The 13,226-nt window shown below is 40.4% G+C and overlaps 1 protein-coding gene across 1 annotated transcript in view; it reads left to right on the forward strand.

Annotated features, from left to right (window-relative positions):
• The first annotated feature begins 3,574 nt into the window (after positions 1-3,574).
• The window catches only part of WASHC3 (WASH complex subunit 3), a 53,379-nt gene continuing 43,727 nt past the window's right edge, over positions 3,575-13,226 (forward strand). The window contains exons 1-2 of the mRNA XM_065887712.1: positions 3,575-3,729; positions 4,322-4,420. Of these exons, the coding sequence (XP_065743784.1) occupies positions 3,679-3,729; positions 4,322-4,420 (150 nt within the window). The 5' untranslated portion in view covers positions 3,575-3,678. The remainder of the gene's footprint in view (positions 3,730-4,321; positions 4,421-13,226) is intronic.

Raw genomic sequence — 13,226 nt, forward strand, 5'->3', positions numbered from 1 at the left:
TACAGAAGATGTACAAAGCAAATGACTGACACCCACCTCATTAATACCCCCACCAATGGGGAAAAAAATCTGACAGTGAATTCAAGATAAAATACCCTGGCTCCATAAAAATAGTAATCGTTAGTTCCAAGAAGAGTGATTATGGGTGACATTTTTCCTTCCTATGCTTTTTTCTTTATGTTTTCCATAAACAAATATTTCACTCTTATAACAGATTCTTTTTTTTTTTTTTTTCCAGCCACACTGCTAGGCTTGCAGGATCTTAGTTCCCCCACCCTAGGGAATCCAACCTGGGCCCCAGCAGTGAAAGCACTGAGTCCTAACCACTGGATCACTGGATTGCCAGGGAATTCCCTATAATAAATTCTTAACTTAAAAATAAGCAGATACTTCTATCATGTGCATGGCTCTGTAATAGGTATAAGGGAATATAAAGAAATGGAAACTGGCCTCTGATCTCAAAGAAATTACAAATAGGTTGGCAGTACCACATGGTCACAATGTGCTAGGTATCAAATGAGGGATGAAAGCAAGGAGCTTTATATGGATTAAAAGAAGTGGCAGTTTAGAAGACACTTGGATTTGGGAGGGGCACCAGTTCCCTCTAAAGCGGGGCACCATGTTTTAGGGGTTATTAAAACAAGAGGTTAGATTGAGAGTCTGGATGAGGAATGATTATGAGGTAGGAGATAGATGGGCCTCTGGGCCAGACAGCTGGTGGTTGTCAAGTGGAGTAAAATTGAAGCTTTGTTCTCACCCAGAAACTCCAAAGACAAAGCTAGTGGCAGAAGCTGAGCTCTGCTAAAGTAAAGAGATAAGGTGCCCACTCCTGAAGTCAAGGAAAACTTCCCTGTCTACACATGTGCAGGAAGGCTCCTTGGGGGTCAAAAAGGGAGGAGGTGCCACCCCATAATATTTGTGGACATGCACCCACAGGCCTCTGCAGTGGGATCCATCTTAGCAAAAAGTTGTGCAGACATCTTGGGGAGGGTCCTAAGACTAGTTGCCTGTGAAAAAAGAAATACCGTAACTGGCCAAAGATAAACAAAGACCTGGAAGGACTGTCCTATATAAGTGACTTAAATCACCTCTTTACTGCACTCCTCCTCATTAGGGGGGGACACCCACACTCTTTCTGGGTGCGTATTCCTCCCTTGCTTCTGAGTTAAATAGTTTCTCTGTGTGTTGTGTCTCTAATAATAAACTTTGTACCTGTTTTGCAGTTTTTGCCTCCTTGAAACATTTTTGCTTTCCAAAGGGGTAAGAATCAGGGAACTTTGCTTCTAGCCTCTAGCCCCTGGTGGACTGGCAGCTAGGTTCAATCCCTGGACAGGGAAATAAGATCCTTCTTTAAGACTACTGTCCCTCCTAGAACAATTAGCCTCTCCCTCCCAAATACCTTCCCCCTGGTTTGCATAGCCAGGCAGCTACTCCTTCCCCTCTGATCCCTTCTTGAGAAACTGAATGAGACTCTACACCTAGGAGTGAGGTGCCTTGCTGAAACTGTTACCTGTAAGGTCACATACTGAAGGGTGAGTGTTCTGTGTTTTCTTGGATTCTGTAATTGTCTTTTTAGCATCTATTCATCACAGGAACAGTTATATTAACTATATTTTCTTAATTTCTGTATCCCTGAAGCTCTGGCATTTGTGGACTTACAGACCCTGGGAAAGACTGCCTCTCCCAGGGCTAGCTAATTCCCAAAGATAGTCAAACAATTTACTTGGAAGCATGTTTTTCATATGCAAACCAACCAATCCAGCCCATTACCCCCAACCACCTCCTTATCTAAACTCTTCTACATCAAGACAATATTTCCACTGCCCTAAATCAACCCAGAGCCAGGTACAGACAACAGGGACAACTCCTATGCCCCAAAGCCCACTGGAATCATTCATACCAGCCAATTTTCACCTGTTTCTCCTGCCCCGACTTGCCTTTCCCAAAGAAATTCCAGTAGAGGATCTGGCCTAGGCTTTCCCCTGGTTCCTGCTTCTGTCTGCCTCCTAACCAAAATCTGGTGTTTCCCCTATGGCCTTGTGTGGCATGGTAGGTCCCCTTCTCTTGGAAAATGTGAGTAACACATTCTTTCAATGGCAATTACCTCTCTGTCATCACTCAGTCATCTCCATAAATTAAAGTCCCTGGGTACAATGCAGCAGAAGGACACTTCCCCACCCCCCCTTAAAGAAAACAGGCTTCCTTAGTCATTAGGTTATATGCTGTTTTATTGGGGACCCCCTAACTGTAAATATCTTCAGATCTCTTCTCTTGAGGTAGTCCACTTTTTAGGGAGGAATCCTGTCTGCTGTCTAGAGGACATAAGCCTACAACCCAACTTTGAGAGTGAAGTTAGGAAAGGCACAATTAAAAGAAGGAGCCTAAAACAATGGATTTTTAACTAGGCTAGATTATAACTAGCCTAGAATGAATAACTAGGCTAGAATTCCTTCACTTAACCAAGTCCCAGTCGATGATTTGTATCACTCCTGAGGGATGGGTGTAGCAGGGATAGGGGACATTTAAATTTATTTTCCCACTATTATGAACCAACACTATACCCCTCTAACTGTTCATCCTGAAGCAGAGCAGGAAAAAACCCATAAGAAGCCAATGATCATCATTCCCCACCCCCCCCACCCCCAAGAACTGATTCATGATAAAATTAGTGATTTTCTAGTTATCTGCTATGAAAAGAAAGATAACTATTAAAAAATTCTTAAAACTTTTAAAATTTAATGGATATATGCAGGTGGCATTTAAAGTCTCTGCCCTTTGAAATCAGTATTCATTACAATTTACTTGTTTTGTCTCCAAAATTCACTATTGTAAGTGAAATCCAATGAGAGAGAGCCTGGAGGAAGGGAGGATATATTTCAGAGGATTTCTGGCAGTTGACCAAGACTTCTAGCTATAGATTGTTTTTAACAGCCCTGGAAATTCAGTTAAGTTGTGAGTGGCGCTGTTGTCAGGAGCTATGGATGACTGATGAAAGGTAATGATCAAGGTTCCTAGGAGGCAGACACTCCCACTTTTCTATTAACTAGAAATTACATCTTATAGCATTGCATTTGTCTTTTTTTTTTTAAGAACCTAAACCACTTAGAAAAAACATTTTTGTCAATTGTCCGACTGAGGATAATGTTTCTGTAGCTCTTTAGATAGATACATATGCTCAATCTGATTCAGTCTGTATTCACCACAGGGACTAGCAGAGTATCTGGCACTTAATCGGTTAAAAAAAATATATATATATATATATATATATACATATATATGTATATATATTTCTTTTGATTAACGAATGAATTAGTTGCGTATATAGTAGAAGAGACTAAGCAGGTATAACTTCAAACAGACGGGATGCTTTACTTTTTTGGGGTGGTGGCAGGGGGAGAGGCTTTTTAAGATTTTGGTAGAATTGCACCCTTGCTGCACCCGACGCCCCTCGTTCAACGTCACAATCCGGAGCTAGAACTATCAATCCCAGACTGCCGTGCGAAGGGGCGGGCTCCCCGGGAGCCGCCGAGTGATTGGCTGCGGGAGGCGTTTCCTTCCGGCGGGAAGGGCCCGGGAGGCGGGGATTAGGGGAGGCTTTCGGACGCTATTACCGGGTTGGGGGGGCCGGGTCGGGGAGGGGTCTGTGGGTGAGCCCTGGGTCCCCTGCCCGCTGAGGAGATGGATGAGGATGGGCTTCCTCTCATGGGGTCAGGCATAGACCTGACTAAGGTTTGTAAAAGAAGGAGTTGGACTTCGGCGACCTGGGAGGAGGATGGGGAAGGGACGCCGGGTTTCCAGAGAGACACCCCTGCCCCTCACCGCCCCGCCGTGTCTCTTTTTGCTCAACCCTGGCCTGGGCCTGTCTTTCACCTCTCTCGGGAGGGAGAATCCCACAGTCCACATTAAAAAGGGGTCCCTCCCGAGCTGTCTAACGGGGGTGGGGGTAATTTGCCTCTCCCAGCCTACGCTTCTCGGGTCACAAGTCCCTATCGTCAAGGGTGAAGCGCTGGCGACACGGGCCGGTTCCGATCTCTAACCCTACCTCTTTTATTCGGCCCTTGAGTTTTTCGTGTGTTTCTGTGTGTTGCCTTTACCTGCGAAAGTTCACACCTGTGAATCCAGAGCCCATTCTCAAACTTTGCAGCCTCTGTCACCTTCGGACACCCCACCCCTACAGTTTAGGAAAACAAGTTAATGACTCTTGGCAGTACTTTCAGTAACTCATCTCACACAGCAAAACGCCCCGTTATTATTAATATCCAGGGGATAGCACGGTGTACGTTCCTCCTGTATGGATCATGTTTATTTTTACGTGACACAGGTGCCAGCTATTCAACAGAAAAGAACGGTGGCATTTCTAAACCAGTTTGTGGTGCACACTGTACAGTTTCTCAACCGATTTTCTACAGTTTGTGAGGAGGTAGGTCCTGTGATACTCGTTTAATGAGTAGCCCAGATGTCACCTTGCACTTCTGAAGGTAACAAATGAGTAAAACAAGAATTACAGTCTATGTATTCATGTACCATAACCTCTTGTCAACCAGTTATTATGTTAACATTGCCTTAAATCCTCTTTGATTCTCTTAGCATCATTTCTACAGCCCATCTCTGCTGAATTAATTTTCTAGAAGCTTTGTAAAATAGTTCAGGAAGGTTTATTGTGGTTAAAGAAAGCAAAAGGAATTCTAAGATTTCACAGTTAAAGACATTTTTTATTTTGAAATTGGTTATGTTTCTCTTACCCCAAAGATTACATTTTAAGTATACATTGTTTCAGTTTATATCAAAATTAGTTTACATTGCTTGATCCAAGAGATGATGGGGAGGTAGCCTAGAAACATAACTGGGGCATCAAATATCATTATGGAAATTAAAAAAAAAAAAAACTTTCTGCAAATGACTTGTGAAGTAAGGATTAAGTAACCCCGTTACAGGTGAGGTACAAGATCCAGGGACTCCTGTCTTATAAAAAGCTAAAAAAGAGAGTGGGGAGGAAAATGGGAAGCATGGGTTGAAATTGGGTTTAAGAAAGGAGAAAGGGGACAAGGAAATAGAACAACAGTCATCTGAAACGAAAAGGTGTTGTTCTTTATCAGTCTTCTTTACCACTTGAGGATCATGTTAAACCTTAGGGCTCCATTTTGGTGTCGTGAACTTCCTGAGTGCTGAAGTTACTGTTTGCCATGTGACTGAGTATCCTTCACAATCAAGTCCTTGAATAGAGACTGTTCAGAGAGGGGTGGTTGCTGCCTAAAAAGTGTGGGAGTCAAGATTGTTGTCATTGGGGACATTATTGTGTACTAGGAACAGGATACATATACGTACTTGAATACTAAAGAAGACCATTGACTGTGCTCTGTCCATAGACTAGAGAAAAGCCCCACACTGGTATGATAGTGACCACTTAAAGCTAAATACCCTTTCAAGGATGCTTTATACAGAAATTAAAATGATTTCACTCAGAAGTCAAGGCCTGCTACAGGAAATACCCAGAGAATACCCAGAGACTTCCCAGTCCTAGCCAGTCTCCTAGTTTTTTGTACAATGTATGATGTATCTCCATTCCAGATGCATTTTGATTGGCACAATATAGGAATGTTCCCAAGAAGTTAACTAGTGAATACCAATTTTTGTCAGTTTAATTATTGTTAACTTATGCTTGTTAAGCTACTATAAAAGTCCTGTGATTAATTTTTTTTATATGTATACCTTTTATTTCCTTTTTTTGTCTTTTTTTTAACATCTTTATTGGAGTATAATTGCTTTACAATGGTGTGTTAGTTTCTGCTTTATAACAAAGTGAATTAGTTATACATATACATATGTTTCCATATCTCTTTCCTCTTGCGTCTCCCTCCCTGCCACCCTCCCTACCCCACCCCTCTAGGTGGTCACAAAGCATGGAGCTGATCTCCCTGTGCTATGCAGCTGCTTCCCACTAGCTATCTATTTTACATTTGGTAGTGTATATATGTCCATTGCACTCTCTCACTTTGTCCCAGCTTACCCTTCCCCCTCCCCATGTCCTCAAGTCCATTCTCTAGTAGGTCTGCGTCTTTATTCCCATCTTACCCCTAGGTTCTTCATGACCTTTTTTTTTTTTTCTTACATTCCATATATATGTGGTAGCATGCAGTATTTGTTTTTCTCTTTCTGACTTACTTCACTCTGTATGACAGACTCTAGGTCCATCTACCTCACTACAAATAACTCAATTTCATTTCTTTTTATGGCTGAGTAATATTCCATTGTACAGATGTGCCACATCTTCTTTATCCATTCATCTGTTGATGGACACTTAGGTTGCTTCCATATCTTAACTATTGTAAATAGAGCTGCAATGAACATTTTGGTACATGACTTTTTTTTTTTTTTTGCGGTACACGGGCCTCTCACTGTTGGGGCCTCTCCCGTTGTGGAGCACAGGCTCTGGATGCGCAGGCTCAGCGGCCATGGCTCACGGGCCCAGCCACTCTGCGGCATGTGGGATCTTCCCAGACCGGGGCACGAACCCGTGTCCCCTGCATCGGCAGGCGGACTCTCAACCACTGTGCCACCAGGGAAGCCCTGTACGTGACTCTTTTTGAATTATGGTTTTCTCAGGGTATATGCCCAATAGTGGGATTGCTGGGTTGTATGGTAGTTCTATCTTTAGTTTTTTAAGGAACCTCCATACTGTTCTCCATAGTGGCTGTATCAATTTACATTCCCACCAACAGTGCAAGAGTGTTCCCTTTTCTCCACACCCTCTCCAGCATTTATTGTTTCTAGAATTTTTGATGATGGCCTGTGATTAATTTTTTAAAACGAAGCAAATAGGACTTCCCTGGTGGCACAGTGGTTAAGAATCCTCCTGCCAATGCAGGGGACATGGGTTCCATCACTGGTCCGGGAAGATCCCACATGCTGTGGAGCAGCTAAGCCCGTGCTTCACAACTACTGAGCCTGCGCTCTAGAGCCCGCGAGTCACAACTACTGAAACCCACGTGCCTAGAGCCCGTGCTCCACAAGAGAAGCCACCTCAACGAGAAGCCCGTGCACCGCAACGAAGAGTAGACCCTGCTCGCCGCAACTAGAGAAAGCCGGCGTTCAGCAACGAAGACCCAATGCAGCCAGAAGTGAATAAATAAAATAAATTTATAATAAAATAAAATAAAGCAAATAACACACCCCCCAAAAAAATAGGGAGAATGGGGGGAAATGAGATAATTCACAATTGAGTCAAACAATATTCAGTTCATTCTGTCTTATAAATAATATGAGGTAAAGCCTTAGCGTATAGTTTTTGTTAGATATATTAATAAAAACTGCATGGAGACAGGAAAACTATTTTAACTTGTATAAGGTTCCAGCTGTTGTTTTTGTTTAGTTATCAAAATAACTTCTGCCTTCTCATTAAGACAAAAGAAATTGAAATGTGATAATGATGATTGATAGAGTAAGGGGCTCAAGTCAATATTTTTTATCTAACAGGCTCAGAGTCTAGGTGCTTGCTTCCCTGAGTTTTATCTTGGACTGCTGCCTCTGTAAATGGCATAAAGAATTGACTGACTGAAAAGCAGAAAGCCAAGGATTTAGCCCTTCACTTTGTATACCACGGTAGGGTGGAGAAGTATCTGGAGAGAGACTGTTCCAGGATTGTTAGCAGAGAAGGGCGAATACTCCATCCCCATACTTCTCATCTCCAGTTTAAAAAGTAAGCACCAACAAAACAACCAACAAACACATCTGTGAAAGCAGCTTCATAGAGCTGCCCTGAGGTAGGGATAGCCCCGCACCTTTGTAGGGCCTAACAGTTTTCAGTGCCTCGGGAGTGAGTGTTATGTGCTGAAGACTAGATCAAATATAATAATTGTCTTTTGTTTATTGATTGCTTATGCACTATCAAAGCCTCATGATTCACTCTTTCCCTCTTTCTATTCTTCTCTCCACTACCCCCCAAAACGGTTGGCTGTCTTGACTATATCACTATTTCCTATTTCTTCCTAGAACTCTAGAAAAAATTTTGTTGACCAAAAATTCATGAAATTTAAAGGTAGCTTATGCCTTTTTCTCCTTCATGGTTGATAATCTAGGGTTGACTGTAACTCATTTAGAATTCATATTGTAACAGTTTGGATGTTTATGTCAGTTGTAGACTTTTTATCAATACTTGGTGTGATGACAATAACTAATATTTATTGTGTGCTTATTCTGTGCGAGGCATTGTACTAAGTGCTTTACATGTATTTAATCATCACAGACCAGCTCTTTGAGAGAGGTCCAGTTATCTCTTTTTTAGAAATACAGAAACTGAGATGTAGAGAGGCTTAAATCATTTGCTTAGTCATTTATTCATTCACTCACCATGTATTTGAGTGTATAGTATTTATGGCTGCAGTAGCTGCTCTAACTTGCCCAGTCACACAGCTAGAAATTAAAAGAGCTGGGATTCCAACTCTGATCTATTAACTGATAAAAACAAAACTGTCTCAGTCTTCTGTTCTGTTGCACCATCTGATCTGAATATGATGCATATTTACATCATTTTCAAGGGAGAGACTGCAGTGTCTTCTTTAAAGCTATTTTAAAATTTAGTTTTTAGATTTGTATTCTCTTCTTTACTATGCCATGTCTATTTGATATGTCTTTTTGATAATGATAAATTCCAAGGATATAATGTAGTTATTCAAACATGAAGTGTCGTTTTCTCCCTAGTTAAGATCAATGTAGTTTTCCAAAATGGGTTGTTACTTGTTTATAGCACCTGTTAGACCTGTGGGCCTTGTTTAGTTAAAGCCTTAAACAAGAACCAAAACAACTCTTGTTTCCCTTAGTAAAAAATGAACCTCAGTTATTACTTTTTGAACTGGAAGTGAACTGGAGGAAAAAGAAAACCTGGTAGGTTTTGGTTTGTTTTGGGTGGGTTTGGGTTTTTTTTTTTTTTGAGGGCGGGGTTGATTTGGGGGGTTTTTGTTTGTTTGTTTGTTTTGGTTTTGGTTTTTTCACATAATCTGGTTTGAACCAAACCCAAACAGTAACTTCAGTCACAGCTAAATTCAAATGGGAATTAAATTTGAAACCAATTGCTAGGGCTCTTCATCACTAATACCGGTTTTAAAGTTCTCTGAGAAAGAGAAAAGTGAAGAACGTAGCTTTTTAAAAACTTTCTGGATACTGAGCCACTTTGTAACTCTTCTAAATGACTAGAACCAAGGTAGGAGAAAAGTTAGAAGACGGAGAAAGGAAAGTAGTTGAATCAGACCCAATTGGCAGAGTTACTTAGGGTCATCTCTTCTTCCCTCACAAGTCTCCAGTAAGCATTTCTATTCTGGCCCTTATCAGCAAAATCTTGTGGAAGTCCACTGGGACTGCAAATTTTAAATGGAGGAAGGTGGAGGACGACACAAGGTCTATGCATAGCACAGGTAAGACTGAGCAGAAGTTTAACCTTACTGTGAATCTTAAAAGTACTCAGTATCAAAAAACAGGGCAGTCAGGTGTGTTACTTTGACTCAGACTTGTAACATGCCTAGAATACTGGGGTTTTAGTCATTTTTTAAATATTCTAAAATGTTTCTTTTTTAAAAATTCTTTTAAGTACAGGCAAAAAGTGCTGAGAATTTTCATACGACCTAAAAAAAATCTACATCCAATTTTTTTTTTTTCTTTTTTTTGCGGTACGCGGGCCTCTCACTGTGGTGGCCTCTCCTGTTGCGGAGCACAGGCTCAGGATGCACAGGCTCAGTGGCCATGGCTCACAGGCCCAGCCACTCCGCGGCATGTGGGATCTTCCCGGACCGGGGCACGAACCTGTGTCCCCTGCATTGGCAGGCGGACTCTCAACCACTGCGCCACCAGGGAAGCCCTACATCCAATTTTTAAGCCCACCATCAGACTTAACCTTCAACCAAATAATGTTTTGCTTAAAACCCTATTTTCTGCTACAACTTTTCCAACTGCTTTTATAACTTTTACAACTGCTGGGTTTAAGTGTCAGATGAAGCTTAGTAAAACCGTGGATTGCTTCTCTCTCTGGTTTCCAGGACATATTCAACCGAAAGTGGTATACCAAGAGATCCATTAATTTAAAATACTGTTTCTCTTTTAAAGAACTGGATATGCAAATTGGATATTTTACAAACCTGAAATACCACAGTGTTTTTTTTGTTTGTTTGTTTTGTTTTTTGCGGTACGCGGGCTTCCCACTGCCATGGCCTCTCCCGCTGCGGAGCACAGGCTCCGGACACGCAGGCTCAGCGGCCATGGCTCACGGGCCCAGCCGCTCCACGGCTTGTGGGAACCTCCCAGACCGGGGCACGAACCCGCGTCCCCTGCATCGGCAGGCGGACTCTCAACCACTGTGCCACCGGGGAAGCCCAACGGTGTTTTTTTTTTCCATGTTCAACTGTTAACTCCATATTTCTTCCTTTGTCTTCTTTTTTTCTCTTCAATAAAATGCACTGCCTTAGGAATAGGCGGATGATGGATGCATCAAGAAGTTTTCAACTTATCTGACAAACTAGGTACCTTGTATTTTCCCCTCTTGTCCCAAATCAAGGTATTTCAGGTTTGCTTTAAACCCTTATAAAGAGGATGGATGGTTAAATGGATTGGTAAGATTGTTACCTTTCTATTTCTTCTCTGCTGAAACTTTCAGAGGTGGGGACAGTTACTGTTATTGATCATGTTACTTATAATATATCCATAGTCATCTACACTTCAGAGTAGTAGTTCTCAACCAGGGGACATTTGGCAATGCCTAGAGATGTTTTTACTTGTCACAGTTGGGGAGTTTTTGTGGCATTTAGTGGGTAGAGGTCAGAGATTCTGCAAACATCCTGTAGTGTACAGGATAGTCCTTCACAACAAAGAATTATCCAGCCCAAAACATCAATAGAGCCAAGGTTGAGAAACCTACTTTATGGTGGCCTAGGGGTTTAGAAGGAAAATGCAGAAAACATAAACATCTTAGAAATGAGCTTCAGCAGCCCCTAAATGAAGCCAGGTGTATTTTGTCAAGTGATAGTGGCTTTCTAAAAAGTACATATTTATGTGTGTTATAGCAATAATTACATGGGAACAGACTCAAAAACATTTATTATGCTGAATAATCTTTGAAAAGCAGAGGTTCTTAAATGTGCCATGGGTCCTTTGGCAGTCTAGTGAAATGAAATTAATGTTTTTAAATGCATAAAATAAAATGTGTAGGATTACAAAAGATACCAATTACATACTTAAAAATTCAAAATCGTGATATAGTAATATATCCTTTATTAAAGCATTAAGTTGTATAACAGGTAGCATATTTAATATTTTAGACTCTCAAAAACCAGCTCTAGAGAAAATAGATAATACCTTTATGGATAATTTAAAAAACATGATTTATCCACAGCAAAGATCTTCCCTAGCCAAGAGGAAAAGCCTTTTGTTGATCTGATTTTCAGAAAATCATTTACATAGTTGTTCTGAATTTGGGGTACATGAACTTGGATGGGGGAAAAAAATCATGTATATATATATTTTTACCTTTAACTTAAATTTCACATTTTCTTTAAATTTGGTCAACAGAAATCACAGTAGTATTAGGACCTATGACTCTCACCAATAGAAAGCACAGATTTTTTTTTATTAAATTACAGTTGTTTCAGATTTCTTTAGACTTCACAATTACCGTTGTTTCTAGATTAGATATCAAGAATATTCAGATAAATTATAACTAATTAAAATATATTGATGCTTAGATCAGTGTCTTGCATGAATAAATCATTCATATAATCTTGTTTTATTAAAAAACCAGGTCATTTCATTTTGGTGAGGTTTTGATAATAGTAGATGAAAGTAGGTAAAATGAGTGCCAAAGCAAAAGATTGACATACCAGATGAATTTGCATCCAGAAAAAATTGGGAATTACTGCTCTGGAAAGTATAACTTTTTTTTCCCCAAGCCTCTTTAATCTTCCTTATCAAGAAGTAGTTTTCTGAATAAACATTTTCATCCTTATTCCCTTATTTTCCAAGACTAGTATTTCAATCCTTAGCCTATCTTGTGTGAACATTTGAGTATCCATTTAAAGACAATTTATGATCTAATCCTGAAAAAAATTTTAATACCTATCTTTTTAAGTAATTCCAGATAAACAGCATCTATTTTAGGAAATTTGATCAGAAAAATTTGATTCCTAGTATTCAGCACAATAGCATCTTAGTTTTAGTGAGAAGCAGGTTGATCATTTATTAGCTTTGAATAACAAAAATTATATCTATGCAATACTCAGGAATTTTCCATCTTTTTAAAAAAATTAAACTTTATTTTTTAGAGCAATTTTAGGTTCACAGCAAAATGGAGCAGAAAGTATAGAGTTCCCATTTATTCCTTGACTCCCACTCCCAACCCTCGTGCACAACATTCCCCATTATCAGCATGCCCCACCAGCCTGGCACATTTATTACACTCAGTTTGTTACAGTCTGCACTGACACATCAACACCCAGAGTCTATGGCATCATGCTTTAACAAGCTGAAACACTTTCAAAAATATTTAGTATCTGGAGTTCGAGTGTTTGAGTTCAGATTATTTTACTTGTATAAAGACTCAGTTTTCTCATCTTTAAAAGAGAAATGCAAATCAGAACTACAATGAGGTATCACCTCATACTGGTCAGAATGGCCATCGTCAAAAAATCTACAAACAATAAATGCTGGAGAGGGTGTGGAGAAAAGGGAACCCTCCTGCACTGTTGGTGGGAATGTAAATTGATACAGCCACTATGGAGAACAGTATGGAGGTTCCTTAAAAAACAAAATAGAACTACCATACGACCCAGCAATCCCACTACTGGGCATATACCCTGAGAAAACCATGATTCAAAAAGTCACTTGTACCCCAGTGTTCATTGCAGCACTATTTACAATAGCCAGGACATGGAAACAACCTAAATGTCCATCGATAGATGAATGGATAAAGGAGATGTGGTACATATATAAAATGGAACATTACTCAGCCATAAAAACGAATGAAACTAGGTTTATAGAGATGTGGATGGACCTAGAGTCTGTCATACAGAGTGAAGTAAGTCAGAAAGAAAAACAAATATCGTATATTAACACATATATGTGGAATCTAGAAAACTGGTACAGATGAACCTATTTGCAGGGCAGGAATAGAGATGCAGATGTAGAGAACAGATATGTGGACACCGGTGGGGGAAGGGGAGGGTGGGATGAATTGGAAGATTAGTTTTGAC

The sequence above is a fragment of the Phocoena phocoena genome, chromosome 11 (assembly GCF_963924675.1).
Source record: "Phocoena phocoena chromosome 11, mPhoPho1.1, whole genome shotgun sequence".
In the NCBI taxonomy this organism is placed as follows: Eukaryota; Metazoa; Chordata; class Mammalia; order Artiodactyla; family Phocoenidae; genus Phocoena; species Phocoena phocoena.